General features: G+C 40.4%; 3 protein-coding genes across 5 annotated transcripts in view; 1 reads left to right on the top strand and 2 right to left on the bottom strand.

Annotated features, from left to right (window-relative positions):
• Positions 1–406, top strand: part of chchd5 (coiled-coil-helix-coiled-coil-helix domain containing 5) — a 1,946-nt gene extending 1,540 nt beyond the window's left edge. For both annotated transcript variants that reach the window (XM_032538621.1, XM_032538622.1), the window contains exon 4: positions 15–406. In XM_032538621.1, coding sequence (XP_032394512.1) covers positions 15–37 — 23 coding nt within the window. In that variant the 3' untranslated portion in view covers positions 38–406. The remainder of the gene's footprint in view (positions 1–14) is intronic.
• Positions 407–815: 409 nt separating this feature from the next.
• Positions 816–18,762, bottom strand: lmx1al (LIM homeobox transcription factor 1, alpha-like). Its single transcript, XM_032538589.1, has 9 exons — positions 17,593–18,762; positions 15,451–15,539; positions 14,476–14,665; positions 4,297–4,529; positions 3,453–3,616; positions 3,254–3,331; positions 3,038–3,158; positions 2,784–2,939; positions 816–2,452 (listed from the first exon to the last, which is right to left on the bottom strand). The coding sequence occupies exons 1-9, from the start codon at positions 17,634–17,636 to the stop codon at positions 2,295–2,297; spliced, it is 1,233 nt and encodes a 410-aa protein (XP_032394480.1). The 5' UTR covers positions 17,637–18,762; the 3' UTR covers positions 816–2,294.
• Positions 18,763–19,309: 547 nt separating this feature from the next.
• The window catches only part of gmip (GEM interacting protein), a 13,331-nt gene continuing 5,045 nt past the window's right edge, over positions 19,310–27,595 (bottom strand). Inside the window, exons 6-22 of one of the 2 annotated variants that reach the window (XM_032538542.1) lie at positions 25,870–25,934; positions 25,614–25,721; positions 25,413–25,493; positions 24,981–25,142; positions 24,631–24,768; positions 24,122–24,312; positions 23,626–23,717; positions 23,466–23,528; positions 23,266–23,355; positions 23,041–23,183; positions 22,766–22,942; positions 22,521–22,658; positions 22,194–22,390; positions 21,746–22,070; positions 20,993–21,095; positions 20,533–20,608; positions 20,002–20,119 (exon numbers count right to left, since the gene is read on the bottom strand). In XM_032538542.1, coding sequence (XP_032394433.1) covers positions 20,565–20,608; positions 20,993–21,095; positions 21,746–22,070; positions 22,194–22,390; positions 22,521–22,658; positions 22,766–22,942; positions 23,041–23,183; positions 23,266–23,355; positions 23,466–23,528; positions 23,626–23,717; positions 24,122–24,312; positions 24,631–24,768; positions 24,981–25,142; positions 25,413–25,493; positions 25,614–25,721; positions 25,870–25,934 — 2,117 coding nt within the window. In that variant the 3' untranslated portion in view covers positions 20,002–20,119; positions 20,533–20,564. Of the gene's footprint in view, positions 20,120–20,532; positions 20,609–20,992; positions 21,096–21,745; positions 22,071–22,193; positions 22,391–22,520; positions 22,659–22,765; positions 22,943–23,040; positions 23,184–23,265; positions 23,356–23,465; positions 23,529–23,625; positions 23,718–24,121; positions 24,313–24,630; positions 24,769–24,980; positions 25,143–25,412; positions 25,494–25,613; positions 25,722–25,869; positions 25,935–27,595 lie in introns of both variants that reach the window. The other variant, XM_032538541.1, reaches the window with a different exon arrangement.

Below are 27,595 nucleotides of genomic sequence, written 5' to 3'. Positions count from 1 at the left end.
TCCCCCATCTGCAGACCCAGTACCTCAGCCATCGTAGTATTCAGACCTCTTTCATCACCCTCAGATTACTCCTGTCTCCACAGCAGCACAGATGGGCTGGTCTCACAGGTGCACCAACCATGTTACTGTATGTACAGTGACTGTTAGGATACCTCTTTTCCTCTGTTACTTAATGGGATTATTTTTCTTTCTTCAACAAAGATAAAGGAGATTAATACAACATTACTGTGAGTAAGACCCTGTGTAGAATATGTAATTACTGCGTTGTTCTTCTTCTCATGTTGTGTTTATTTAAAAAAAAAACAAAAAAACATTTCTACTTGCCTTCTGTATGCAGGAAGTCTGTTTTTTTTCAGATTTGTATTGAACCATCTAATTAAATTTGACATCAGACTTGTATTAATCATCTGGTGTGGTCATGCCTGTTGTTTTCTGTTGCTTATGTCTAGTCTGTCCCTCCCACCCTTGCCCTTTCCAGGTCTGAGTCAGAGTCAAATATTAAACTGGAATGAATCACTCCCGCACAAACTCTCCTGAGTACTCAATGACTAAGAAATAGGGAGTCTGGGAAGAAAGGAGGAGGCTGTCCACTTCTAATCCGCGGGACTACTGAGAGAGACAGAGGGAGGATACTGAGTTATGAGCCTTGTGACCACTAAGCAGAACAGACCTTTTCTGGTTCAATTATTAAAGCTTTGAAGAGGAGGGGAAAATGATTCATTTCTTTTCAAGTGTAATATCTTAGATTTATACCAGACGAAAAAGTGATCAGTGCATCATCATTTATCACATTTAGGAAAATAAGGCACGTGCACTTCAAAGATGAAACCGCAGATTGTATTGAAGATACGGCAACATTACATTCAAAGCACATCACCTGGCAGTCACTGAACAAAAAAGTAAGATAGGAGCTTGCCTAATACCGCACAAATAAGTTACATTCACGAAAATATTACTGTAAAAAACACTATGAGTCAGTGATCAGAGTCAAACATAATGTCATGAAAGAATGTCACGAGCTGTAGCTGATCACCGGCACCTAAAGGAAACAAGTATCACCCTAATCCTATTATATCCTGCACCACATTGTGAGTCTGATTCTGATGCTTTCTGCAATTGCTATCCAACTTCAGTTTGGAGGCTATTCCTTTAGACCTACTTTGTGACACATAAATATCATGCTACTGTTTAAATATTTGCTGATAATCACAGAAGAAGGTACAAATATCTACCTAACAACCTCTAATTTGAGATGTTTGAGAAAGAAATGTTTACAGAAATTGACTACAACAATTACTTGTAACACGGTCATACTCACATTTACATTTCAGAGCACATCATCATATGCCCATTTTCCTAAACTTTGGGAGTTATAGATCTATTGGTTGTCATTTACTCTTGGTGATTACATTATAAAATAGAAGGGAAAGCTAAAGCAATAATCACTTATACAACCCTGTTTCCGCATAAGGCTTCTCAAATGACCCTGTAGTGTCTAAATATTAAAAACAAAAGTGATTTTTTTTTTTTGGTCCATATTATACCTGTCATGCATTATCAAAAAACTAAGACTGTGGTTTGAAATTTGACATTGAGAGTTTCTTCCTCTTTCAATCTATGTCCTGGGTAAGTCAAATTGTAATCCTATCCAGCACAATATCCTGAGTTATAGCTCAGGTTTCATAAACATACACACTAACCTGAGAGCAAAATTGTACTCCAATCCATATACTGTATTGTATACGCTGCAGTCTTCCGCACACAATAACTAATCACTAGTCCTGTCAAGAAAAGTTATGCAATACACTAATTTAATTTAGACCCTCAGCTGCTCATAAATACATGTAACTTGATTGATGAATTTACTTTCAACAACCAATAATTGTCTGTAAATTATGATATACATATTAATATGTTTGATACGTGTCTTTTGTTTGTCATTTTATTTGTTGAAAAGTGCCATGAAATGTGTTTCATTGAATATTACATAAATACAACAGGAGAAATTGAGGTCTTTCTTTACATACCTTGGACATTTACAGTGTCTGTATTTCCAGCATGTGATTCTTGTCAAGGAAAGATGGTTGGAACACAACGCTAATCTGCTGCTGCAAAGTGATAATATGACTATGTCGGTGATGGTTTTGGCCTGTGATGAAAGCTTAGAAGTGTGTTTGTGTGTAGGCTATTTCGTGGAAAGTGATCCCACAGGCATGTTGATGGACAGATTCCATTAGCTGCAACTCTGAGGTGAAAGGTGGAACAGGAGTGGGAAGGGTGAGAGTTTATAAGGGTCAGGAGGTGAAGTAGGAGTTCTGCATGGAGTAGAGGCGGTCAATTGGATTTCCCACTCGCCCTGGCAGGAGACTACCGTCCCCTGTTGCCAAGAGGCAGTCTCCAAGGTGACCAAGGCTTCCATCGCTGTCCAGGTCATGGAACACGGTCTCTGAGTCTGCGATGAAAAGAAATGGAAGTGGAACGGTTTTTAATCACCACCAGAAAACACATATAAATATAACACTATTTTTATACTAAACTCAACAGCTAATGGACCTACAAAACAGACAATGGGTCAGTCTCTGTAGTTCAATCTCAGCCTTTTCCTTATATCAATTCCTCACAGACTTTACAAGACTAACTCGCTAAATGGGCCCCATTACCTTGAATTATGGTTTAGACTGGTATGTATGAAAGTTATATTATCTTTAAGGGAGATAATGACAACATTTTCATTTTGAAGGGATTGTTTCTTTTGAATTGGCAGCTTTGACCTCCTGTCTTACCATAGGAGTGGAGCTGCTCGCTGCTTAGCTGAGGTGGTGTAAGCCCGTGTCGAAATGGCTCTCCCCCGTAGATGTTGGGGTCCAGAGCGAGTAGCTGCTGACGTGGCAGAGAAGGATATCCCAGCATCCCATCCATGCCATGGGTACTAGAGCCATCTGTGTAGAGGTAAGCAGCCCTTTAGTCAAACTATTTCATGTGTTATTCTTATGTTCTTCTTGATCCTGCTTTGGTACTTTACAGCATTAGCTCTTACCCTCACTGTCGTCATTGCTCTGGCGGCCCCCTCTACTTGCTCCTCTCCTGGTCCCTCCCAGCTGCTCTTGTTCCTGCTGCTGCTGTTGCTGTTGCTGCTGTCTTCGAGCTATCTTTTTCATCTGGGGCAAAAAAAAAATCCACAGCTTGCATGAATCTTCTCATTGTGTTGATCTGTGAGGCAGAACATGTCCTCAGAAAATGTATGAAGTCCTACCTTGGCTCTCTGGTTTTGAAACCACACTTGTACAACACGCACTGTCAACCCTGTCTCAGCAGCCAGTGTCTCTCTCACCTACAGATTAGAGGTTTTCATTAAAATACAACTTTAGAGATAGAGAGTCAGACACAAGTTGAGATGAATTGCTTATTTTCTTGTGAACATTTCCAATGATAAAAAAAACTGGTCCACCCACCTTGCGGCAAGGCTTCGCAGACACTTCAAAGGAGGCCTTGAAAGCACGGCGCTGCTGTGTGGTCAAGATGGTGCGTGGTCGTTTTGAACGCTTGTGCTCCTTGCCTTCATCACCACCTTTCCCTCCGCCGGACCCTCCTCCACCGTCCTCATCCTCACTTTTCACTGAGCAAGGTAAGTAAACAACAAAACAGTGAGAACAACCCGTAGGAGAAGGTACATTTTCATAATTCATAAATTTAAAATAAGTATTTAACACTGAAATGATTGTGAGCAAAATTGTGAGTGTTTCTTTAACTGGTCCCTATCTCTGTAGGCAGTGAACCTCTGGAGAAGAAAACTGTTTCTAGAATGTCCAATGCCAAATTGATGCAGCAAACTGGCAGTTCAGTTCCTTCTACTGTAAAACATTCCCAGAATGCCCTGTAAAAACCAGTGAGCACCTTCGCCGATTATCCTTACCGATCACAAATCAAGACACTTCTGCTACTCTTTCCAAACAGAAGTAACATCATCTCAAAATGAAAGATGACATATTTGCTGCTGTTCTAAGCAGTTGAGTTGTACGTCATTGACTCAGTATCCCAGTGGTCATACTGTTAATAACTTACTCAGATCCAGTTCACTATATACATATGTATAACCAAGTGAACAAGGGATCAGCTTGATACCTTTAAACCCCCATTTTCACTTCACATGTGATTGAGACTGGCTGTGCTAAAAGATATGTTGGGTGCATGCATGTAAAAGAAAGACAGTTTGTGAAGATGTATTCAAAAAATTCATGGAACAAATTGATTTAAATGTGGTCCAAGCAAAGAAGCCTTGTAACAGACCTACTGTACCTGATTCAGTTGGTGTCGGACTAATAGCAGCCAGCATTTCCCTCTCCTTCTCATAGTCCATGCGGCAGAGCAGCTGGCCTTCTTTCAGCACAAACTCATCACCTCTTTGCAGCCGGCGTTCACACTCACAGCAGGTGAAGCAGCCCAGGTGGTACACCTGGCCTAGCACACGCATTATCAGCTCTGAACGTCCAATCACCTGCAGGCATGCACTGCACTTTCTTACAAACAGCCTGGAGGTGCACAGAAAGACACACGTATGGGCTTATATGTGAAGGATACCTACATAAACTGTAAAACATAGCATCATGGGAGTCAATGAGTGCAGAAAAGGTGAGGTAATTAAAGATGGAGGCACAGACAACAAGCTCTGGCACATCTGGAGATTAGCACAGTCTCTTAATTAAAGGTCATATAAACAGTACTCAATTCACATAGCAACAAGGTGAACATCTGCTGAGAGGAATTACAGTTGTCCGCATTTTCAGATTGTATTTTCTTTTCCCCCTCATTACAGTAGGTGGCAGTAGCTAGCTTTTGGTAATAGGGCTGCCTGTAGAGTCTTTCCCTTCTTAATCCCTAAATGTGGAGATCAGTTTAATGGGGGTAAACTTCAGTCTATCTATATCCCACACACACATTTTGAAGTGGTTGTTTAACTCTATGAATAAAGCTATATACAGGGTCTTTCTCAGGTCCACGGCTTTTTCTCATGACCACTTTACTTCTTTTCTGTCTCCCGTCTCCTCCTGTGAGATGTTATAACCCTTCAATTTCTCTCCTGCCTCACCATCTCTTCACATCCCTATGTCCATTCACAGGGCCTAAGTCTCAGCCATTAAATTCCTCTCAAATCCCTGCTCTCACACTTGGTTTCCTCCCCCTCCCCAGTATTTTCTGCCAGCATTCCCAGTTCTCCCTCACGCCCTCCCAGCCCGCCTCCCCAGTTCACTGAAACTAATAAAGACAGGATTAATTAGATTGTTGTTTAAACAGTGCAATGGCCAGACAGACGCTGTAAACTCATAACCAGGGATTGGGGATAGCATGGGGTTAATCTCTCTCCTCTCACTTATGCACACTAAAACACATAGCCACTCACAGACACATGCATGCGCACACACAGGCATGCATGCACAGAGACATTTGCACACACCCACCCACTGAGTATCAGTATACTTAGTCTGACATTGACTAGTTACCTTGTTCACCATACCATGACCCATGATCATGCTGGTGGTGCAATAGTACAGAATCACCAGAATATCTTTTTAACAGAAAGAGTTACCAAGTAGTCAGAGCATAGGTTTAAGAAAGAGAAAGGTCAGCGGATGCAGATATCTCCATGAACAAAGTACAAACCTGGACAAGAGGGAAGGGAGGATGAGAGGGGAGTGAATAGGGGGAGGATGGGACGAAGGCAGAAGTGTTGACGCTCCCTGACTGAGTGATAGGAAGGTGTTGCTGCCTAAATCTGGAGTGTAAAGAAGGAGCCAGGTCTGCACATTAGAGCTCCTAATCTGTGATTCTGTCCCAAACGCAGCTGCTACGGCTAATCTTTCTCAATCCATCTGCCAAACGCTCCCCAAATTCCCCAAATGACAGTGTCGCTAACTTAACAAATTTGTCCCTATAAACTCTATTGTGGCAGGACCATGTGTTTAACTAAAGGTTCCTCAACCTATTTTTTTTAACAGTGCATTGTATCTGAAAAGATGTAATGCAAACACCTTATTTATCACAATATCTGGCATTTAACACATTTTCTACAAAGGAGAGCAATACCCACTCTGCTCTTTGTAGCTCACTCTCCATCCAAACACACACTTCAACACTTTCAATGCTTCCTTTCACAGCAAACTAAATACAACAGAACAGAATTGTCACAGGATTGCTTGACATAAGAATGATGATGTTGGTGGTTAAGTCCCACACTCCCTAATCGGGGTGTACACAGCACGGCAGGAATTTACTCAACATGGCAAATGAAGGCAACTTGGGGCAACTGCCACAGAGGGGGGTCTGTAAGTAGATCAGTATTATCCCTCTAATAGAAGTATCATTCTCACTGGCCCTGACCATAAATCAATTTAGACATGATGGTTAAAAAACATCCACATGAATTAGGTAAATTGAGGTTCCAGACCAAATCAGTTTTTCATGTTTTGAGTGGAATTACATGTATGTGTTTCCAAATTACTTATGAATACATTTATTTTAATTTTTTTATTGGTCACTTGTCATACAAACAGGCATGTAATTTTGATTAAATGTTTTTTTTTTTTTTTTTTTACAGCAGAATATGGTTGGTAAAATACCAAAAGAAAAGTTGAAGACAATCCAAGTATTTTATTATGCTATATGGAACCACAGTAAAAAGAATTTCAAAGTTTCAATATCCCTATTATAGCAGGCATATCTTTGCTCCTATCAAGAATCATTGGGAAAAAAAGAATATTTGCATGACACTGACTATATTACAGAGAAATTTTTTTTCTTGCATTTCAATTTCCGCTAAGTGGAAATGAAATGAAAATTAGAATTTAAACAGCTGAGGTATAGAGTTAAGACCAGCTGTGAACAAATCTATCATAAAAGATATTTAGAAGAGGACTTTACTTTGGATTTAAAGGGCTTTCCTTTAATGAAGTGATGTGTGTAATATTAAAGATATGTACAGAATTACAAAGAAGAGAAGTGTAAGTGCAGACAGCTTGTGATGTAAAAACCTCAACTTGGCCGCGGACACCTTCATGTTTAGTGTCATGGATTTCTGAGCGGTTAGGTGGCACACAAGCTCATTGATTATGAGATCAAATGCAGAGAAGCAGAAAAAGGTGATGTGTTGTGTGAGTACTTTGTGTTTATAATCTGCCCTTTCCTTCTTGCAAACAGAATAAGACTCTTCATCATCTCCCTAAGCTGTGTCATGTGGCTTTGTTTTGCCTGTGAGCTTTGACAAGCACAACATTGCGTGGACCGCAACACAATCATTCCATAAATATGTTTGTGTCTTAGAGCAATTACAGTTATTGTGCTTGCTTTCATAATTGATGGATGTTTATACAGGTATGGTAACAAGATTTGTATGTAAGCAAGCCAAGAAGAATTTGGACAGAGAAGGCTTCGGTCTAAAGTAGTGGCTCACCAAAGATCTACCACTGTCACTCATTTTGATTCCTTACCTGTAGTTCAAGATGCATTTCTGTCTCTAATCAAGGTACTCATGTTCTAGCTAACTGATTCCCACATCTTGTGTTCAGAATGACCATGTGGGTCACACAAATGGTTTTTACACATTACCTGAAAACGAATGTACATCCAAGGATTCATGTGGTAGATGCAAAAAGAACCAACAATATGCAACAATCTTACTTTTCAGTTGTATTCTGTTTAGTATCCATTTCTGAGATGTGTGTATAAGGGTGTGTGAATTTGTGTGTGTATGTGTGTGTGTGTGTGTGTGTGTGTGCGCACTTTTGGCGGATATTGCTCTGTGAAGCAACATGGCTCAGAGCCAGGGTTCAGTAATCACATCATCTCCTTTTATTAAATCTCCCTGCACTGCTTCTGTGTTATTAAAATCTCCCAGCATTCCCCACGATACTCGCTACCTCTGCCACCACTCACTCACACTCACTCACACAAATACACACATGTATACAAAAAAAAATATTTATATATATATATATATATATATATATCTATTATATATATATATATATATAATATATATATATAGATATAGGACACACACACACACACACACACACACACACACACACAGACGTGGGTATACATAGTAACATGCACACATAAACACAAATATGCACAGTTAGTGTAAACACAGATAAGGTTCCTGGGTACAAACATCAATAAAAAACTGACAGATGCTGTCATTTGTGCACCATATCCATCCATGCATCAATAAAGTAACATCATAAACAGTCCTCTTGCTCAATGACCACTCTTCAAAATGTGTAAAAGCTATATAGGCTAATAGTTGTTATTTAATGGCCCTCAGTGTATAGAATACATCTTCAGAGGCCTTTCTGCACAAACCCTCAGCCAATCCCACAGTTACACAGTTACATGTCATACCTCCCACTGTCAATCGTTCACACAGGTAACAAGACCAGCTCTGTATGAGAGCAGCACTGACGCCTGTAATATTCCAAAGACCTTGTGTAATGTAACTAACAACAAAAAAACTGCATGACATGCATGGTCTGCATGGTATGTGTCTCTGGGTGTGTGTGATCTACACCTGATGCTACCAAGAATGAATGCTATGTGTGATATAGATGTGTGTGTGTGTGTGTGACTGTGTGACTGTGTGACTGAGTGAGAGGGCGTGTGTGTGGTTGTGTGTAGGTGTGTGTATGTGGGTGTGCGTGAATGAGGGGGCGTGTGTGTGTGTGTGTGTGTGTGTGTGTGTGTGTGTGTGTGTGTGTGTGTGTGTTAGTTTAGATAAAACAGTTAATCCCCAGGCCACCAGAACGCAATATCCTGTCTGCCCGTTTCTCATTTCCTGTCTGACTCTGGCGGAGTGGGAAGCAGCGGGGAGGGGGTGGCGGGGGACAGCGGGACCCGTTGCCCCAGAAACAGGAGATACAGCCGGTTGATTTAAGAAAAGTCTACGCCGATCTCCCTATCTCTCTTTCTCTGTTGCGCCCCCCTATTCTCTCTCTCTCTTTTTTCCTCTCCCTCTCTGCTTTTATTATCTCAGATTTAATAAAGCCAAGGCGAGCAGCTTGTTCTGCCATGAAACATTTATTAGCTGTCTGTTATAAAATTGTTGTGGGGGAGGAAAGATGATGGGGTCTCATCTCACATTATGCAAAAACTGTGGCAATTTCACCCCCTCCTCACACACATGCATGCACCTGATCTGAGGCTGCATATCTTCCTAAAAAATCTCCTACACCTCGTCTTTACCTTCTTTATCCCATTTCGAACCCTTTCTTCATCATCGAGATTTCTCCCTGATGTTCTTTCATTTATACTATAAAATCTGTTGAGCTGCAAGTTTAGCCTATGTAAGGCTCCTGGTTAGGGAGAAATGTTTGAACGTCTCAGAACCACATATGCATGTATTATGTGTAACCTCTCACTGGGATTTATATATACAGTATGACAGTATATATAGATATACATAAATATATAAAATATATGACAGTCCTGTCAGTCAGTGCAGCCAGGATTCACCTAAACCAACTCTGAACCACAAAACTTTCTTTCCTCTTGCAGTCAAAATGAACATTTTGTCACTTGCATTTCTAGCAATACATGTAGATTTGGTTTTGTTTGCCTAGTTTTTGAAAATATCTGAGATTTTTGCTACCCCCCGAATGTTTTCTTAAAAGACAATTTACTTTTTATATTATGCAATTTCTAAATTAGTAAGTAACTTTTTATTACTGTGCACACCACAAAAAACTCAATTCATCACCTCTCTAATTTTAGAGGCCAAAAATCTGCGTGGTTTGTAACAACTACAATAAGGAAGAAATGGGGTTTCTTTTGTTAAAAAGACCTGTTGAAATGATGTTTCCATATTCAGTCTTAATATATTGAAAGTAAATCCTTAAAATGGCATTGACTCATTAACCATAGTCAAGGTACTAGCTGATGGGGATTAGGGCCTGTTGTCCTTATGATGTGTCATCGCACAATTCTCTCTAATAGTATTTCCCTGCAGCCTAGTGTCAGGCCTGTCATCACAGGACAGCTACAGAATGCTGGGTAATTAGCACTGTACCCAATCAGCCTCCCCACCACCTCCTCCCATTTCCATCCTGAGACACAAAGAGGCGCTGAGGGAAGGGAGACGATTAAGAGAAAACAAGGGATAAACGGGGAGATAAACTGTTTGGTGTCATCGCTGCCATCAATCTCAACGAGAAGGAAATGAGGTTTGGAATAGAGAAATAATATTACAAAGCAGACAGTGATGAACGAGGTAACGGATAGAGAGACAGGGAGAGACACAGTGGCTGGTGTGGGGGTACGGAGGGGAGAACAGGGGTAGACGATGCTGTTTCTATCCTCAGTCTCTGTGTCTTAGAGCGGCAAGACTCAGAAGTTTAAATGCACCGTAACTTGAGAGGATACTCTGTCAGTGTATCAGTGTTAGCCTCCTGTATAGATACCTGGTCAGCAGAGGGAGATTCCATAACTTTGGCAGCGGGGTCTCTCTCTCTCTGTCTGCAAAAACAGGGTTTGTGAACCTAGATATAGTCTCAGTGCCCTCCACCCCACAGAGTGGGGGTATTAAACCCAAGATTTAGTGAATATCCACCCTGGTGACCTGTTTTTCACAGGGCTGAAGCTGCCTTTATGGGGCTTACAAGGGAGCTTGCAGGCTCCACGCAGCCAGACTACCCTCTGTTCTGTCTGGGCTCAGCACTATTGACCAGGGAACACTGGCCTTATACTGCTCAGTTTGGCAAGGAACCATCATGTCGAGCCAGTGCGTAAAGGCAATGACTGTGAAAAAAGTGTGTAAGATTATGAGAAGGGTAGACTATATTCGTGCATGTCCATCTGCTAATGAGGTGGTTTCATTGTCTTATTTTTGTTCTGTAACTTTTGTTCAAAATAAATACGTTTTTGAGACTTAATTTCTAACACAGCTCATTTAGATCTTTATAAAAAATGATACCCACTACTACTTAGACTTCCTGTTTCCGATGTGGTAAATTATGTGGTTTTCCATCCAAATTTTTTATCAGTCTTGCCGGCAAAAATGATGCAATAAACCAGAGCATAAAAATATCCTGATGGGAATTTAGAATGTGGAGGGAAGCCTTGCCACTAAATTATTCTAAAGCCTCATGCTGAACATCTAGTCCATAGCAGGATGGAGTTCCAGAGAATTTCTTGAGGTTTCAAAACAAAAATGAATCCACCCGAGAAATCCACAAGATGCACTTGAGTTTATTGTGTCTAAATCCCCTAATTTCCATAAGTGATTGAGAACAGGGAATCTCAAAACTGAAGGCATGCCTCCTGTTTTTTTGTGCATAGATAATGAGTGGGAGTGTGGTAGACACTCATTTATTACAAGACATTTCAGAGACTAAACTTGGATGTGACTCACAACTGAACCTGTATTCTATATGGTTATATAGTGTGATGCTTGAATTTTTGGATTAGGATTATGTGTTTTGCCCTAACTAGTCTATTGATATGTTGACACCTTACATTGAGAATCACAGTAATCATTTTGAAGCAAAATATCCTTGGAAAACATTTAACATGCAAACGTTGAATAAACTTTTGCCTCGAAGGCAGTTTAGCCCACATGAATCAGGGTGGGGGATGGGTCACATTTCAAAATTAGATTTGTCTTCTCATTTGAATTGATAGAATTCTACAAGCATTTAGTTTTTTTTTCATTTCAGCAGAATAGATTAATTATACATTTTTCAGAGACTACCCCCCCCCATCCCCATTTTGTATTTATTTCTTTTTCACCATTTGCTTTCAGAAATACTAACAACTGAAAACAAGCACATGCAAACAAATGCACGGGTAACTGTACTGTACAGTGTGGCTTCTAACCAATGCTGACGGACAGTCAGGGAGGAGAGTTCTGCCTGTGTGCTGGGTGATGTAATCAAAGCAAAGGATGAACTAAAAAACATTTAGACAAGCCCGAGATACTGCATGAGGCAGAGATGGAAAATAGCCCAGTATGAGCAAGAAAGGCCTGCAAGACGTGGTCTTACCATGCATGTATACATTTCTTCCACACATTCTTTAAAAGTATACTTGACAATAAATGTGTCTATATGTCAGGCAGTTGACCTGCCTCTGTTTCTTTCGACCAGAACTAAAATGGAACCAAAGTAAAGGAATAAAAGAAAAATAAGCATCCCCTAATAACTGTACGGGTTCCCCTAACATGTTGAATGCACGTTCCAAATTCTTGGACATCTATTTTCTGATACAATGCACACACCTGCTCTAGATGGGGGGTAGGAGCGTGGTAGTGTAAGGTGCTGATGGACATATTGCAGGGAAAACAAGGAGACATTGTTGCTGATCCACTGAAGGTCACAGGCAGTACTGTGTGCCAAGTCTGGCACCGAGTCACACAACAAGGCAACCATCCATACGCAATGTATAGGGGACTAAATCAACACCATAGTGAGTGAGCCGCTGACTATTAATTTGGATCTACAATTACAATCATTACACGAGGGAAGCAAATACACTTTTGCATTCCATCACTAAAAACGAACCAAGTGCTTTATTTTTGATAAGCTACTGCCTCCACGTTTCCCACTCATTTTTCCAGATAAACGTCACACAATGGGACTTTCATCAGCCAGTTTCTCTCTCTCTCCCTCTCTCTCTCTCTCACATATGCACACACACACACACTCACTCACACTCACCCTCACACTCTGTCTCTCTCCTCCAGATTCTCCTCCAGATGTCAGGTATAGTGGGAGAGTCTGTGCTGCTGGATGCCGTCTGACACTTTTCAAAACAATGATAACAAGCTTCAGGCTCGTCCTTCAGCTGTCTAATCCTGGAGCTTCCACCGCAGGCACACCCACTGACCACGGCACACACCAAACAACCGCAACAAACAGCACACACACCATACGCATACACACACACACACACATGCAAATGGTACGGCCTCAAAAGTTGAATTATCAAACAAAAAAATACCACACTTTACATTTTACAAAGCAAGTATTAACTCTGTGTTATTGCTTTATATTGCAGTATGTCCAGACATTGTACTTTACATTGGAATGTTAAATAGCAGTATCAGGTGCTGTTCATTGAAAGTGGAGCATAAACACCATGGGAATGGTCCTATACACTCAGATCCATAAGTATAACTTTATGTCACAAACAGACAAAGAGTACTGCAACAGTCAACTACAAATAATTGTCATTAATTCAATTAACACAAATCTTAGCAGATGGAAAGGGGTTCACATGTTTCTCCATAGAAGAACTCTGTTGTAAGTGCCTAGCTCCTCCAGTTAATCATCTGAAACCTCAATACCTCAAACCGTCTTTAATGGCCACACACACGGATCAAACATTTGCTACGCTGGAGCTATATCTGCATCACACTTTCACAAAATGTTATATTTAATTTGGATGTTTGGCATTGGTACAATTAAAATGAAATGGAAAAACCTAAAATGTTCCATTAATTGTAGACACACTGGTATACTTCAGCCTAAAACGTATTCAATGTCTTTTGGGATCTTGACTGCAATTTAAAATGAAGCTGTGTACGTTTGAGCAAAGCTTTTGTACACATCACACTGGTTGGAAATGACAGACTGGGGTTGAACATGAATTTACAACACAAAGTGTTTTTTGTTATAACTATAGCTATAACTATAAAGCTATAACTTTGTAGGGGGAAAGGATTGTTGAAATTTTCATAAAATCAGTAGAACACTATTGCCTACTTTATAATTCCCAGCTATATCTGTCTTAGAGATACATTAGTGAAATGTATGTTTTTTTCTTTAAATCAGACTTGGTTGCGATATTACGATATTACTTATGAAAGTAATTTGTAACACTGAAAACACTTAACCTTTCTCGACACGTACATTCATTTGCTCAGTAACTATTAAAATGATGCGTACTTGTTTGGTAAAAGCCTGAAGAATGAACTGTAAACTGCATAAATGAGATGCGGGCATAAGTGATTTTTCTCTAGATGCCCCCCCCCCTCCAGATTTATGCTTTTGTCCAGGTAGGCCTAGACAAGTTTTTTTGACAAGGTCATTCATCAGTTAATCTCAAGTCTAAGAGACTCGATCTCAGCATGCTGAAACTGACAGGCACTTTGTCAAGCCCCCAATTCTGACAATTCATCACCTTCTGTTCAGTATTTCCACCTGCTTTTTGTTTTGTACAAAGTTTAACATCTAACAAATTCAGTTTAAACCAATGTTCAGTTTCTTTGTGACTTTTAATAATAATCATATCTCAAATTACTGTCACTACCTGGCCATATTTACAGAGAGGTAATTTCTTATTTCTTTGCAGATTAGAAGTTCACTTCAACAAAGTGTGTGTGTGTGTGTGTGTGTGTGTGTGTGTGTGTGTGTGTGTGTGTGTGTGTGTGTGTGTGTGTGTGTGTGTGTGTGTGTGTGTGTGTGTGTGTGTGTGTGTGTGGACTCTTACTTTTCATAGTCGTGCTTGCAGTACAGCAGGCGATCCCTACAGTAACAGGTCCCGGTGAGCGAGCTCAAACACACGGCGCACTTGACGCAGGTCTCGTGCCAGGAGCGCTCGTTCACGCGCAACAGGAAGCGGTCGGCGATGGGAGACTCGCAGCCCGCACACACCTCTCCCCCTCCTCTGTACTCCGGACCTGGAGGGAGCATATCAGTGCGTAGATAGGGACACAGAGAGGCAGGGCCGAATATTTAAAATACATGAGTCCAAGTTTCTCCAATGCTGCATAAGGAAATGTTGACTCCTTCCAAATTTCCCCCGTGACCATCTGTGAAACGCTGTTAACACGGATATTTTTTTTAATAATAGGCTAGTCATATAACATAGAGTGAGCCAACCTGTGCGGGTGTACGCAATAGGCAAACATTTAGAAAAAACTAAAAACAAAAACCAAGACCTACTTGATAGTAATTTTTTAGACAGTAGATTTAAAAAGTTCTCATGACATTAATTTAATTTATCCGTAAATATAGGCCTAGGCCTAGTTTTTTATGTAAGCCTATGGTGGTTTATTGTATCCTAACAATTATATTCTTCTTTTTCATTCCTATTTGACTTGAAAAATAATCCAGTAAAATGTAACACTATGATTAGGCTGTATGACATTGTTTGTGTCTGGCATTTTTTCTCATGGTTTCCCTCTAATATTCCTTATTATAGGTTGCACGCGTGCACGCGCGCACGCGCGCACGCACACACACATTTCCTAGGGATTTATATTTTGTGAATACTTAATAGCGAGGTTACAGTGAATTTGATTGTGATGATGATGATTGTGTTTCTTCCTAGTGTTCTTTATAATATTCATAAATAGAGGCTAAAGTTTACGTGCCTTGGTATTCTGACAATATTTTGTGTTCTGATCATTTTTGATGTATTTTCATGTTTGGGCCTTATGCAGCAATTTGCCAGGTAGCTCACCAAAAGGCGTTGAGGATGGAGGCTGCTGCTGACAGGGCTGCGGGCTTCCCTCTGTTTTCATCCCTTCTCTCCTTCCCTCAGTGTGATCGCTACAGAAAGACAACACATTCACCGTTTCTGTTAGATGTCAGACCCACTGCAATAAATGCATTTGAAAATGAGGGCAACATGAGACAAAATGTAGGCGAATGCTCGCAGCTTATAAAAATCAGTCACTTCGAAAAGATATTTTCAAGGCGACTTTTTAAGTTAAGATTTCAAATTAGATTGAATTTGCACGCGCGCGCGCGCACACACACACACACACACACACACACACACGCACACGCTCACACACGCACACACACGCACACACACAGAGCTTGGATTTATTTCAAGTTTTTAAAGACAGAAAACATGAAAAACATAAAAATGACAGATACATGTCTGATGATTTGATGAAAAAAAAAATCAAAAGAAACATCAAGCATCAAAGTTTAGCCCGTTATGCAAGCTTCATTTTTGGTTAATATCAGGCTACAGTTAAGGGCCCTACATGTAGTCATCTGATAATTTAAAAAAAGAATGTCAACCTTTAAATATCCCTTGAGCAAACATTACATAATATATATATATATATATATATATATATATATATATTAATATTTATATATATACATATATGTACATATATTATTTTACTTAATTAATTTTAATTTATTTTTTAAGCAGGATACAATTGTGAGAATACCAAAAAGTAGAAGGCCTAATTTACATTTCATTTTAAATAACTACAGGGTCATTTTAAACATTTTTGTTACTGCTATTTTGAAAATATATAGCCTATGTTTTAAAATCTTTCCTGAAAATTACAGCCAATAATTAAATCAGCTTATATTACCTTTAGGTTATTATTCTAATGTGTACCCTACATCTGTTTATTCATATTATTCATGTGACAAAATGGAGTAATGCAGAAGAATCATTTGAAGACGCATTCAGTGTCCTCCAAAGTTCTCTTTAAAAGTCGACAAATTCGGGATAAAAACAAGTTGGCTGAGGAAACCAATTTCTCAAGTACTTCCTTTGCTATGGCCTTGTCAGACTCTCTGGTATTATTTTAATAGGCTCAATAAATAAATAGTTCTATTATCGCGTATTTCACAATTAGATATTACATTTTGGATATTAAGATTTTTGTTGGTGTGATATTTGTAAAGAATCCCCATGTTTATAATAAATAACCTTTGGGAGGCTATTGAACATCGGCCAATTGCCGCATTGCCACAGAAAATAAAGTAATTCAATTAAACAAATGAATTATGTAAATACAGCTGATTTGTTATGCCTAATTGCTTGTTGAATACATTACTGATATATTTGTGTAATTCATCGATAATGATACATGTTGAGACTAACAGCCTGACACTCTGGCAGGCTTCTGATTGCCGGAATAAAATTGTTGAAAAAAATATCATTGACTTTGCTGCAGGTCACCTGGAGCTATAATTAAAGGAAATATAATTGCCACGTCGTATGAGGGTCAATACATTGTTCTATGAAGTTGAAGCGCACTGTGAAGATTGACGATCAAAGAAAAAGTAAGAAGCTCGACTTGAAGTTAATGACCAACCTTTATGTGCTCAGTAATTAATATAACAAGCAGAGGAAATCTTTTTGGTAATATAGTTTAGTTTAAAATGCTGGGGACAGGACCAACATTAGCTGCGTGTTATGGAAAATAAAAGGTTGAGTTGTTATGCGGTCTAACATTTGGATGGGATTACTCCTAAAACAGCTGTAAACTAATGTGATAATGAAACATTAGGCCTACCCACGATAAGCATCAGATAATCTCCAAAGCATGTGCTGAACAACTAACTGAACCCCAACCTGCAATAGCATCGGTTCTCCTCTATTTGTTTGGAATAACAAACCAAATCAAAGATCATTTTTTTCAGATAGCACGGCCACGGTGGCTTCACATTTTTGTTTATACCTGAGCAATTAAAAACACACACACGCACACACACACAAAATAATGCTGGAGCTACGCAGGCGCAGCGGCAGGAATAAGAGACATATCTATTCTGTCAACACAATTACTTGGAAATCCCAAGTCTGCCTTTACTGACAACGTGTTCTTGAGTTACGGAGTCTTACCTTGAGGTGAAACACACTCCTCCTGAAATCTCGGTTGGCAACATTAAAACCTGGAGAAACTTTCGGCCAGCGAATGAACAGACGCGTTCACAGATTTTTCACCTGTAGGCTATCTCACAGTCCGGCGTGCATGTTGTCTAAGGTAAAAATCCAAATACCATGATGACCAAAACTATTGTCTATTGTCTCTCCCGTTTTCTCCGCCAGCCGCGAGTGCGCTCCGACTTGTTTTGTGCGTAAAAAGGCGAGGGAGGAGATGGACAGACAGAGAGGGAGGGAGGGAGGTAGAAGGTGCGGAAGATGATGAGGGGAAGATGAGCGATGATCCAGCCTATTGATAACTCAGATGAGGATGATGTTTTGCATTTGTGTTCAAGGTTAGACGGAGACTTCAGTTGATACGTGAACAGACTTGCGGTGAGACATGCATCTCCCTCCACATGGGAAACAGGAATCTATCATGACGCAAATTGTTCATTATATGTTTAAACTGCTGATTCTGGTGAAATGGTTTAAAAGAGACAAAGGCAAATGAAGATGAGAGCTATCACAGTCAACCATAGTACAATCTAGACATCAGCAAATGTTACCACACTTCATATGCCATGCACACTCTAAAATGAAACAGGTCTATGGATGAAAATGCTGATGTGGAAGTAGGAAAAGTGACATCTTAAAACATGTAATTAGAAATGAGTGGTTTATTGCCCTTCAGCTATTGTGTCTGGCATGTTTTCCCCACACACAGGGAGAAGACCGCCCCCTTGTGTTGAAACAGGAAAGATACATGGAACTATGAGACATCAACTTCACTATGACATGACTGAAGGTATATCTTAGTTTATGTACCACAAAGAAATCCAGCCTATAAAACATTTCAAAAGCACAACAAACAGATAACAAAATTATCTTAGAAAAATAACACTTGGTGGCTTTTGTATTTAGCCGATTTTCGTTATAGTTTGTTTAGGTCAAAACCTGAAACTTGAGACATATGTGCTAGTTTGCATTTCAAACCTGCTTGTTACATTTAAATACATCAGGGGCATTAATAACTGATAAGTACCTGGACCTCTCTAGTGTGGTCTGGATATTAGACAGCTGGATGGTCAACAGATCAACATCAGATTAGTCATAATAAAGCTGTGGCATCTAAGTAAGCATCAGGTCCCATGACATGGTGCTCTTTGGATGCTTTTATATAGGTCTTAGTGGTCCCCTGTTACCGTATCTGAAGTCTCTTTCCCAAATTTCAGCCTTGGTGCAGAATGACAGCAACTAGAGCCAGTCCCACAATGAGCTTTCCTTAGTATGTGCCATTTCTGAGTCTGTGGCTTTTGATTGGGGGGCTTGACCAACTGCCACTTTGCTTGTTTGAAAGCCATGATGTCTCTCTCTCATGGCTGGGCCAAATTCTCTGGGCGGGCAAAGCAGAGAAAGGGGAGGTAACCTTGCCCCTTACAACCTCATAAGGGGCAAGATTCCAGATTGACCCATCTGAGCTTTAATTTTCTCGAAGTCCGAGCAGGATACCCAGGGCTCGGTTTACATCTATCACCATTTCTAGCCACTTGAAGACCATAGGCAGGCTGGGGGAATGCATATTGATGTTCAAAAACCTCATAAAGTGACATTTTCATGCCATGGGACCTTTAAAGTAAGACTCAAATGTGAGTTTAACTTTAAGGTAACTGAACCTTCGTCTGAGTAATCTTTCAAAGACAGTTACATTTTTGTGTATGGATATGTGTGTGTAAAATATGGAAGCATTTTGTTCATGAAACCTGCATGAGTCTTGACAGTAATTACAGACAATAAAGGAGATATTATTACTTTACATCCTCCAGTGCGTCTGAGTATATTCCAGTGAACTGTCTGGAGATTTCTATCTTTCCTCAGACAAAGAGCTGCTCGTCCTTCCCTGACTGGCAGCGTCTCAGCTTCAGGCCAGACAGGATTTTCTGTGCTGGTGAGGTCAGGTTGTGCTCAACAGGAATTGTCTTTGGTGACTGACACAGAGCCTGACTCTGTCGAGCACTGTTATTGGACAGATTGATGTTCTGATCAGATGGACACCCAGATGCCACCACCTTAGAAGACTCCTGTGTTGTAATAGATGATGTTGCAGTTGTAGCGGATGTAAATATTGATTCTAGTCCCAGCATGTACTGCACAACCTCGCGGGGACTCAGTGGGACTTCCACTTTATTCTCTGTGGAAATGGAGGCCGGGTGGGGCTGGTGGGTGTTCTCAAAGTTGACGTCTAACTTTTGGGAAAGTCTTCGGGTCCCTGGCTCAGGAGAGGAGCTCCTGCTGCTATCTGCACTCCCTGGAAGGCCCCTCGCTGGGGCTGCCGGCTGTCTGATTGGACGACCTGGGTTGGGGAGCCGTGTTCCTGAGTTATGATGTCGGTAATATTTCACAGGCTGTCTGGTGAAGCGATAGTTGGGCTGGGTCCCCAAATGAGAGTCTGCTTCCCCCACCGGTTCACCCTGAGGATTGCTCGATACTACTCTCATAGCCAGGACTAAGGCAGGAGAGGGAGAACAAGCACACGTTTTTATAAAGTAATTAAAGGTTAAAGGTAGTAAAGGTTAAGTGATTATAATAAACTTGGATACAGCCGACTGTTTTCAGGCAGTTTAAACACAGAACCTAAATTTGGCGACAAGTAGCATCGCCTTGACTGAAAACTTGACTTAGTTAAATGTTGTTACAAAGTTCTTGTGGAAGGTCTACAGCGTAGACTGGAACTATATCCTGCACAAGTGGTAAGTTCATAAGTTCAAAACTATTCTACTATTTTGCATTTGATGTGTGCGGTTGTGAATAGAAGCCTTGAAGCTGCTTGGTGTCCTAGCCACAGAGAAGAAAGCACTAATAAATAAAGCAAGCAAAGAAAAGAGGAAGTTTTACACTCAGCTAAGCAATCGGACTCACCCAGTTTTACAGAGGAATATAACTAGAGGGCATCAGCGGAACAAAAACTGGAAGGAAGTCTTAGATCTATAAATAACTGGAGGAAACGTGTAAAGTGAGAAAAAAAAAATTGGAACGGCAACCAACCCTTGAGGCACTCTGCACCCCGTGTATCTGGTGCTTAGGAAGATACTGTGTAACTGGATCTAGTACAAACCACCTGTTTGTGATAAATACAGTAAACAACTCAGGAGCTGTATGTGTCATACCTACAAGCTCTCCAGAAAACATTAATAAAAACATGTCCTCAAGCAGTAAAGGTACAAGACGACAGTAATCTACAGCTCATTATACCAACAACTAAAAAAAAGCCCCAACATCTACAAACTACATGAGACTTCAACACTATGAATTCAATTCTAACATTATCTTCACCTATGCTAGTCAGGAGTAACTGCTTTTGTCGCTAGGTCACGCCTACCTGCGCTCTCATTGGCTTCAGGGCTGAGCTGGTCCACTGCCTCATTGGATGAAGACTTGTCAGATATATAACCCTCGCTTGACTCTCTCTTGATTGTTCGACTCTGTTGGAATGACACAAGTTGAGTGGTGGATCTCTGCAAGTGTTTACAGATCACATCTAAACCTGAGATACTGCAGCACTGCAGTATGTGATAGTGATTATTACGGGGGAAGGCCATTAAATACTGCTGGATGATTATGCCTATTTTATATCAGGTATAAATTGAATCCTTGTCCAAGACATTTTAAACTTTGGGATTAAGTAGTCCAGTATTAAGTGCTGTTTTAATCCTCCTGAAGGACAGATAATTTAACTTTTGTGCCTCTAAGCTGATACAGCCACTGCAATAGTAGATAATGCCCAAATGAAATAGTATAGATTGACAGAAGGCTATGCTTGTCAGAGACCAGAGAGCAAGGAAAAAGCAGCAGCTGTGCAGCATGTTAATCCTGATAGAATGAACATGAGGTTAAGGTGCTAAGGCTCTTCAAAAGGTTATTAAAACTTGAAAAATAGCTCAGGTCCAAACTCACTCAGCTGTACTGTATGTCGATGCCAAGCAACTACTGCTGATTCAACTGGCAGTCAAATGCTACTATAAAAAAAATGCATTTGTGAGTCCTGTAAAAAAAAAAAAAACTGCACACTTGCATACAGCAGCAACCACCAAGTCTGTGTTTGAGTTGAACATTTCATCAATGCAGTACTTACTTCTAGTAAGTGTGGTTGCTCTCTAGAGGAGGCTTCGTGTTCCGAGCCGGTGTAAACGCCCCTATCCAGGGCACAGGAAGCTCTGGGAGGGGTGTCTGGAAGAGGTGCGGTGGGGGCTGGGGGAGTGGGCGTACTGGGTCTCTGCTGAAGGCCAAAAACCTTGTCATGGTGTGTGATGAGGAACTCAACAAGTACAGCCTGGTAACTGGTCTCCAGCAGGGCAATCATTGGCATGTCCGTAGACACAAGAGGGCGCAATAGTGTTGGCCCAAACACAATCCCCAAATTGCTAGCAGACATCTTGTTCTCGTAGTTCTCTGAAACTCTGTGAAGACAGAGAGCCGACAAATTTAAGTTTCATGAAAATTCAAGAAAAATCTTCTGGCAGGGATGGGTAAAACCAGGTAAAATGTAACTAGAGAGGTCTGTAACCCTGCTGCATGCTCACTTTTGCAGGTGAGATATCAAGTGCTGCAACGTGCTGTAGCAATATGGAGGGAGTTTCTGTAGTAACGTTTGCAGGTTGTCAATGATGTCTGTCTCGTTAGTGTCTGGTGTTGGCTCTCTTTCACTCAGGTGCTGAAGGGTCTTTCCCACCGTGATGAAATGACTGTACAGGTCAAAGGTTAGTAAAGGCTCTGGGAGCTGGAAGAGAGTGAGGAATAGAAAGGTTATTGAGTGAGAGCAGAGAAAAGCTATGACAGGTCTGACACTACCTTCTCTTATAATCCGCCTAATTAATTCAGTAAAGTTCATTTGGCAATGACTCCTGTACCTCTTTGAAGAAGTGTTTAAGGATCGAGGTGATGTCATGCGGTGAAAGGTCAGAGAGCTCCACCTGCTCCTTCTGCATCTCAAAGGCCTGACAGAGCTTCTGGATGCGGGGCTTGGACCCACTCACACGATACACCCCCTCAGAAGAACACAAAAGCAGAAAACTGTTAACAGACCACAAGTAACACTTACACGGTAGTACAGTATTTTATTTTTTTGCAACATTGTAGTCACTGTAAATAATACCTGGACCGAGAGAGCGCGACTCTCAATCTCAGACGTGCAGAGCTGCACCACAAAGGGCACCTCTTCTGGCCTGTCGCGACACAGCAGAGAGAGCTCCACTCCGAACACAGTCCCCTTCCTGTGTTCACACTCCAGCTGACACACCTCCATACACTTCCTGTGCAAAGCCAGCCCGCACTGAAGGTGGGACAGGAGCAGGACAGAAGATATTAACAACCTTACTCAGCACCGTTCATGTTCTGCTGTTCTTCTCAAAACGCCCTGTCATTTCGTACCTCCTCACATTCGATCCCATTGACAACAATGTAGTTTTCACACTGCTTGCATTTGACCATTTTGCTCTTCATCTTCCTGAGTCGGTGTGTCAGTGCAGCTCTTGAAATTGTGCGCGTTTTGACTGGCTGGCCGTCAATGCATTCTGTAAGGAGAAGGGAAAAGATAGAATCATGCGGTTTAATAACCATACGAGATTATAGAAGCATAAAAAGGGAGTAACAAACCTGATTCTGAAGCTATATCCCGTTCGTCCATGTCGTCCGAGGATACTGTCAATGTGGATGCGGTTTTAGGCAGCCTCCTATTAGTATGAGCTTCAATTATGCAGTCCAGTAGAGGGGAAAGCAAACATGTTTATTTTTTAAAATGTTTCCAAACGCATGTGAAAGAAATATTACGGAAACAAACGCAGGCTTGTGCTTACCAGGGCTGGACAGAGATTCTAAACTTCCTCCAAAACTCTCATTGTCACTGTAACCTGTTCTCCCTAAAGTGCACCAAAACACAAGGAAACAAAAATGAAATGAAAATGAAATTAAAGTGATAATTTATCTAATTATGGTGTAAGCATGGGGAGTCCTTACTGCCATCGCTGTATCTTCTGAGAAGGCTATCATCTGTCATGGGTGAAGAGTCCTGCAGAGAGCTGAGTGGGTTGCTGGTTTTTCGTTTGTTCCTTTCAAATGAAAAGGATTGTGACAACAAAGAATTAGCAGATTGACATACAGATTGTACACCCAGTGGATATCGAGCAATTTCTTCCGCCTTTTATTGAAAATAGATTAACCAGTCAAAAGTTGAGCACACAGATACATCCAAAGTGTCCAACGTTTTCCTTTCTATCACTTAATATTAAGTTTCCCTTCTGACCTTAAACATATAAATTATGATTTTTGTTTTTTAAATGACATATTAGAGCAACCTCTAACTCACCCAGTAGAGAGTGCACACCATGTAGACTGAGTCCCTGGCAAGCTATCATATAAATTAAAGGCCATAACACCCCCCCCACAGCAACATATTATTTTCGTAGCCACAGTAAAGTAACAGCAGAAACAGTTATTGGTCAGTTTATCGTACCCTTTGCAATGAGGAACGTACTCCTGGAAGGTAAAAACCTGGACACGTTGTTCAGGGCGGGGCTTGCTGAGGATGTAGAGCAGGTAGGGCTCGCCAGGCTCCATGGACCTGCATGTCAACTCCAGGTTGTGGTAGCCGAGGGGAACGGGCTCTGTCTGCTGCCGCTGGTAATAAAACATGTTGACTGTGGCCTGATGCAGGGAGGAGACATGATGGGGGAGACAAAGAAAATACATTTACTGTGCTTATTTATCAACAAATAGTTGCAAGGGTGTAATATATCATGTCAGAAAATTACTCTTCTTATTCCATTTAATTTTTAAATGTTTATATAGTGGTCTAAGTCATTGACATTTACTCTGACTAAAACAAATGCATGACATTACTATTACATGTCCTATATTTAAACCACAGCCACATTTAATTATGTATGCTTAGAGACTGCTGCAGTAAACACCTTATCTAGAAACAATCTGACAGATGTTTAGTTCCCTTGATTCCATACCAACCTCCTTCAGCACAGTATCTCCCTGACAGATGAGCTTGCGAATGTGGGCAATAATTCTCTCTTTAACCTTCACTAACTCATCCTGGTGGATCCTGGCGTCACTCGCACATTGTCTGTACAAAAGCTCTGCCTCCATCACCTGGACAGAGACAGAGAGAAGACCTGAGATATGCTAAAGTATCACACATTTACATCGTTTTGATTTAATTGTTATTGTGTCAGTTTTTTATAGTTAAACATTATACACACACTATGAGCAAAATGATAATAAACCGTTTTTTATTCTGTACTAAACTGTATCAGAAGTGCATTTCTACAGATTATATCAATGTGTATTAAGGAGATATTCACCTTAGTCTGGGCTTCATCCTTCGACTTCCGCCTCTTATCCAGTGTTTTGGTTCCAGCTGTGTCGTCCACAGCTTTAGCAGAGACAGCTTTAGCCTTTAATAGCTCATCACAGTACTTGAAGTATTGATGACGAGCCTTTTTAAAAGCTGTCACCGCTTCATTCTGAAAACACGCAAGGGGGATACAGATACAGAGGGAAAAAAACAAATTATTTTTTACTGTGTGAGCCATGTGCAGTCTAATATGTTCTAAGCGGAAATAAACAAGGTCATAAGAGACAGATCATTCTTTCATAGAGTAGAATACTTTTGCTTTAGATGCTTATTCAGGCACCCAGTCTATTGAGCTGTCTTAAATGTGAGTAAATTAGTTTTGACAGTGTAATAAACTGAGTTTAACTACTGCCATGAAGAAGATACCTAAATCACTTACCATCCTCCTTTGTTCTCTTGCCCACTGCTCCTTAAATTCTCTGCGCCATTTGTCGATTTCATTTTTCTTGGCAGCTAAGGCCTTTGGGACAGAGATACTGGATTAAACACAACGTTACAGCTACATACCCACCACTAAAAGACAGTGAGGATTTATACCAAAACTCAAACTTTTTGTATGTGTTTGTGTGGACTTCTATACTTGGTAACAGCGGTTTTGTAGCACTTCTGAAGTCTTTCTAGACGTCACACTGTTCTTGATGTCTTGCTCTAGTGCCATTGTGTAGATGTACTGCAGTGGCATCATTTCCTACAAAGGGAAGAACCACTTTGTTTAAGATAGGCCAAATGTTACAAACAACTTTTTTGTAGGAATTCATTTCAATAACCCTCTGTAAGACATTGTGATAATCCCTAAAGCATTTTCTTTGGTTCACATCAAATAAACAAAGCTGTACCTGCTGCCCCACAACGACCTTTGCTCCTTCAGCTGCCTTCATCACATTTTTCGCAAATTCTTGTTCTGTCAGAAAAAATTAAGTTTTTGTCACTCACAATATATTGTGCATTAAGACAAGACAAGTAGAATAGGACAGAATAGGGCAGTGGACTGACCTGGTATCACAATAATGATTACTGCTATTAGTGTATAGCCTCAATATGACGCTTGGAGCTCCAGTTTGGATCTGCTTGGTGATATTAACTAGCCTCTACGTCCCTTCAGATAACCCTGGCCTTTCCTGAAAAGCTCATCAAACCTTTTGGAGCTCAGGCAGGGCTGGTGGGTGTCCATTCTATCCTAATCAGTGGAGCTGGTTTGCCTGAAAGCAGATTTGGTCTGCATTTGGCATCAGCTGTTGATACTAGCAAGTACTACAACGTGAAATGAACTTAGACCCATTTGTTTTCATTGTTAATGTCAGAAACAGTCTGTAATGGTCTGTAGATAATCTGACTGCACTTAAACAGGGTCATAATGGGATACACTTCTCTAACAGCAGTTCTTGATTTGACTGTGCTTTATTTAAATAGACACTTAACTGTGGGGATCACACAATTTTGTTCTAGTATGTATAATCTACAGTAGTTTGGGGCTGAGCTCCACCCAGCACTACTCATCTGTTGCTATTGCCTAACACGGTCCTCACACAGCTAAGGAGGGGGGCTCTCCTGTTTTAGCTTGCATGCTTAGCATCTCAGTCTGGACACTAGGCACCTGTGCAGGCTGATATGAGGGTAATCATTGTCTATGTACTCTTAAGGCACCCTGTCTCCTTTATTACCCTACCCTGCCTAACCCTGCTAATCTGCCCTCTAATCCCTTCTCTGTGTGCAATGTGTAGTTCACTGTGGGGACTGCACCACCTGCAGATGCCCTCACAGAGTGAAATAATGCAGACACACCATGTTATATATAAGTATTGGTTCTTTATCGATGGACAATATGAAGCAAGGCTCTGCTCTCCTGAGGCCTATTGGCTACTGTAGTAATGTCTATATATCTGACTTTTCTAGGAATGTGTGGTTGTCTTGTGGCCATGTTTCTGGTAATAATTACATATCTGAATTGAATCAATACTAGCACTAGCACTAATACAGCTATAGATCTAAAGGAAATATAAAAAAGTTCCCCCTACTTATACAAAATGATAAACAACCCACACTTGAAACACACATAAATGGTGGTACTATTCTAAAACTAATGACTGCATAGTGGATAACAGGATTTACAAGCACTAAATTCTTTGTTGTAGAGACAGAATATTTGCATTTAATAAGCACCGCATAATTTTTGTTTTTGTGTAAAGTTTTAATTAGCATAGATGCCTTGAGAAAGACACCACATGTTTTACTTTTATTATTTTACTTTATTGCAAAAAACTTACTTAGTTTATAGTACATTCTTATATCATTGCAATGTCTTTTTTGTATATAAGCATTTCTATGCAATCCAACCAGTGATAATAATAGTCATGAAAAAAGAAAAACAACTAGGAGGTAACTAAAAGAATATTAAAAATTAAAAGAGAGAATGTTAAAAAAAGAAGAAAAAATAACAATATAAATAAAATAATAAAATAAAATAAAATAAATAAAAAATATATATATATACATAAATACATGTGCTACGTCTGCGCACACACACACACACACACACACACACACACACACACACACACACAC

Source organism: Etheostoma spectabile, chromosome 15 (genome assembly GCF_008692095.1).
Source record: "Etheostoma spectabile isolate EspeVRDwgs_2016 chromosome 15, UIUC_Espe_1.0, whole genome shotgun sequence".
NCBI classification, from domain to species: Eukaryota; Metazoa; Chordata; class Actinopteri; order Perciformes; family Percidae; genus Etheostoma; species Etheostoma spectabile.
This window is presented reverse-complemented; position numbering and strand designations above follow the sequence as displayed.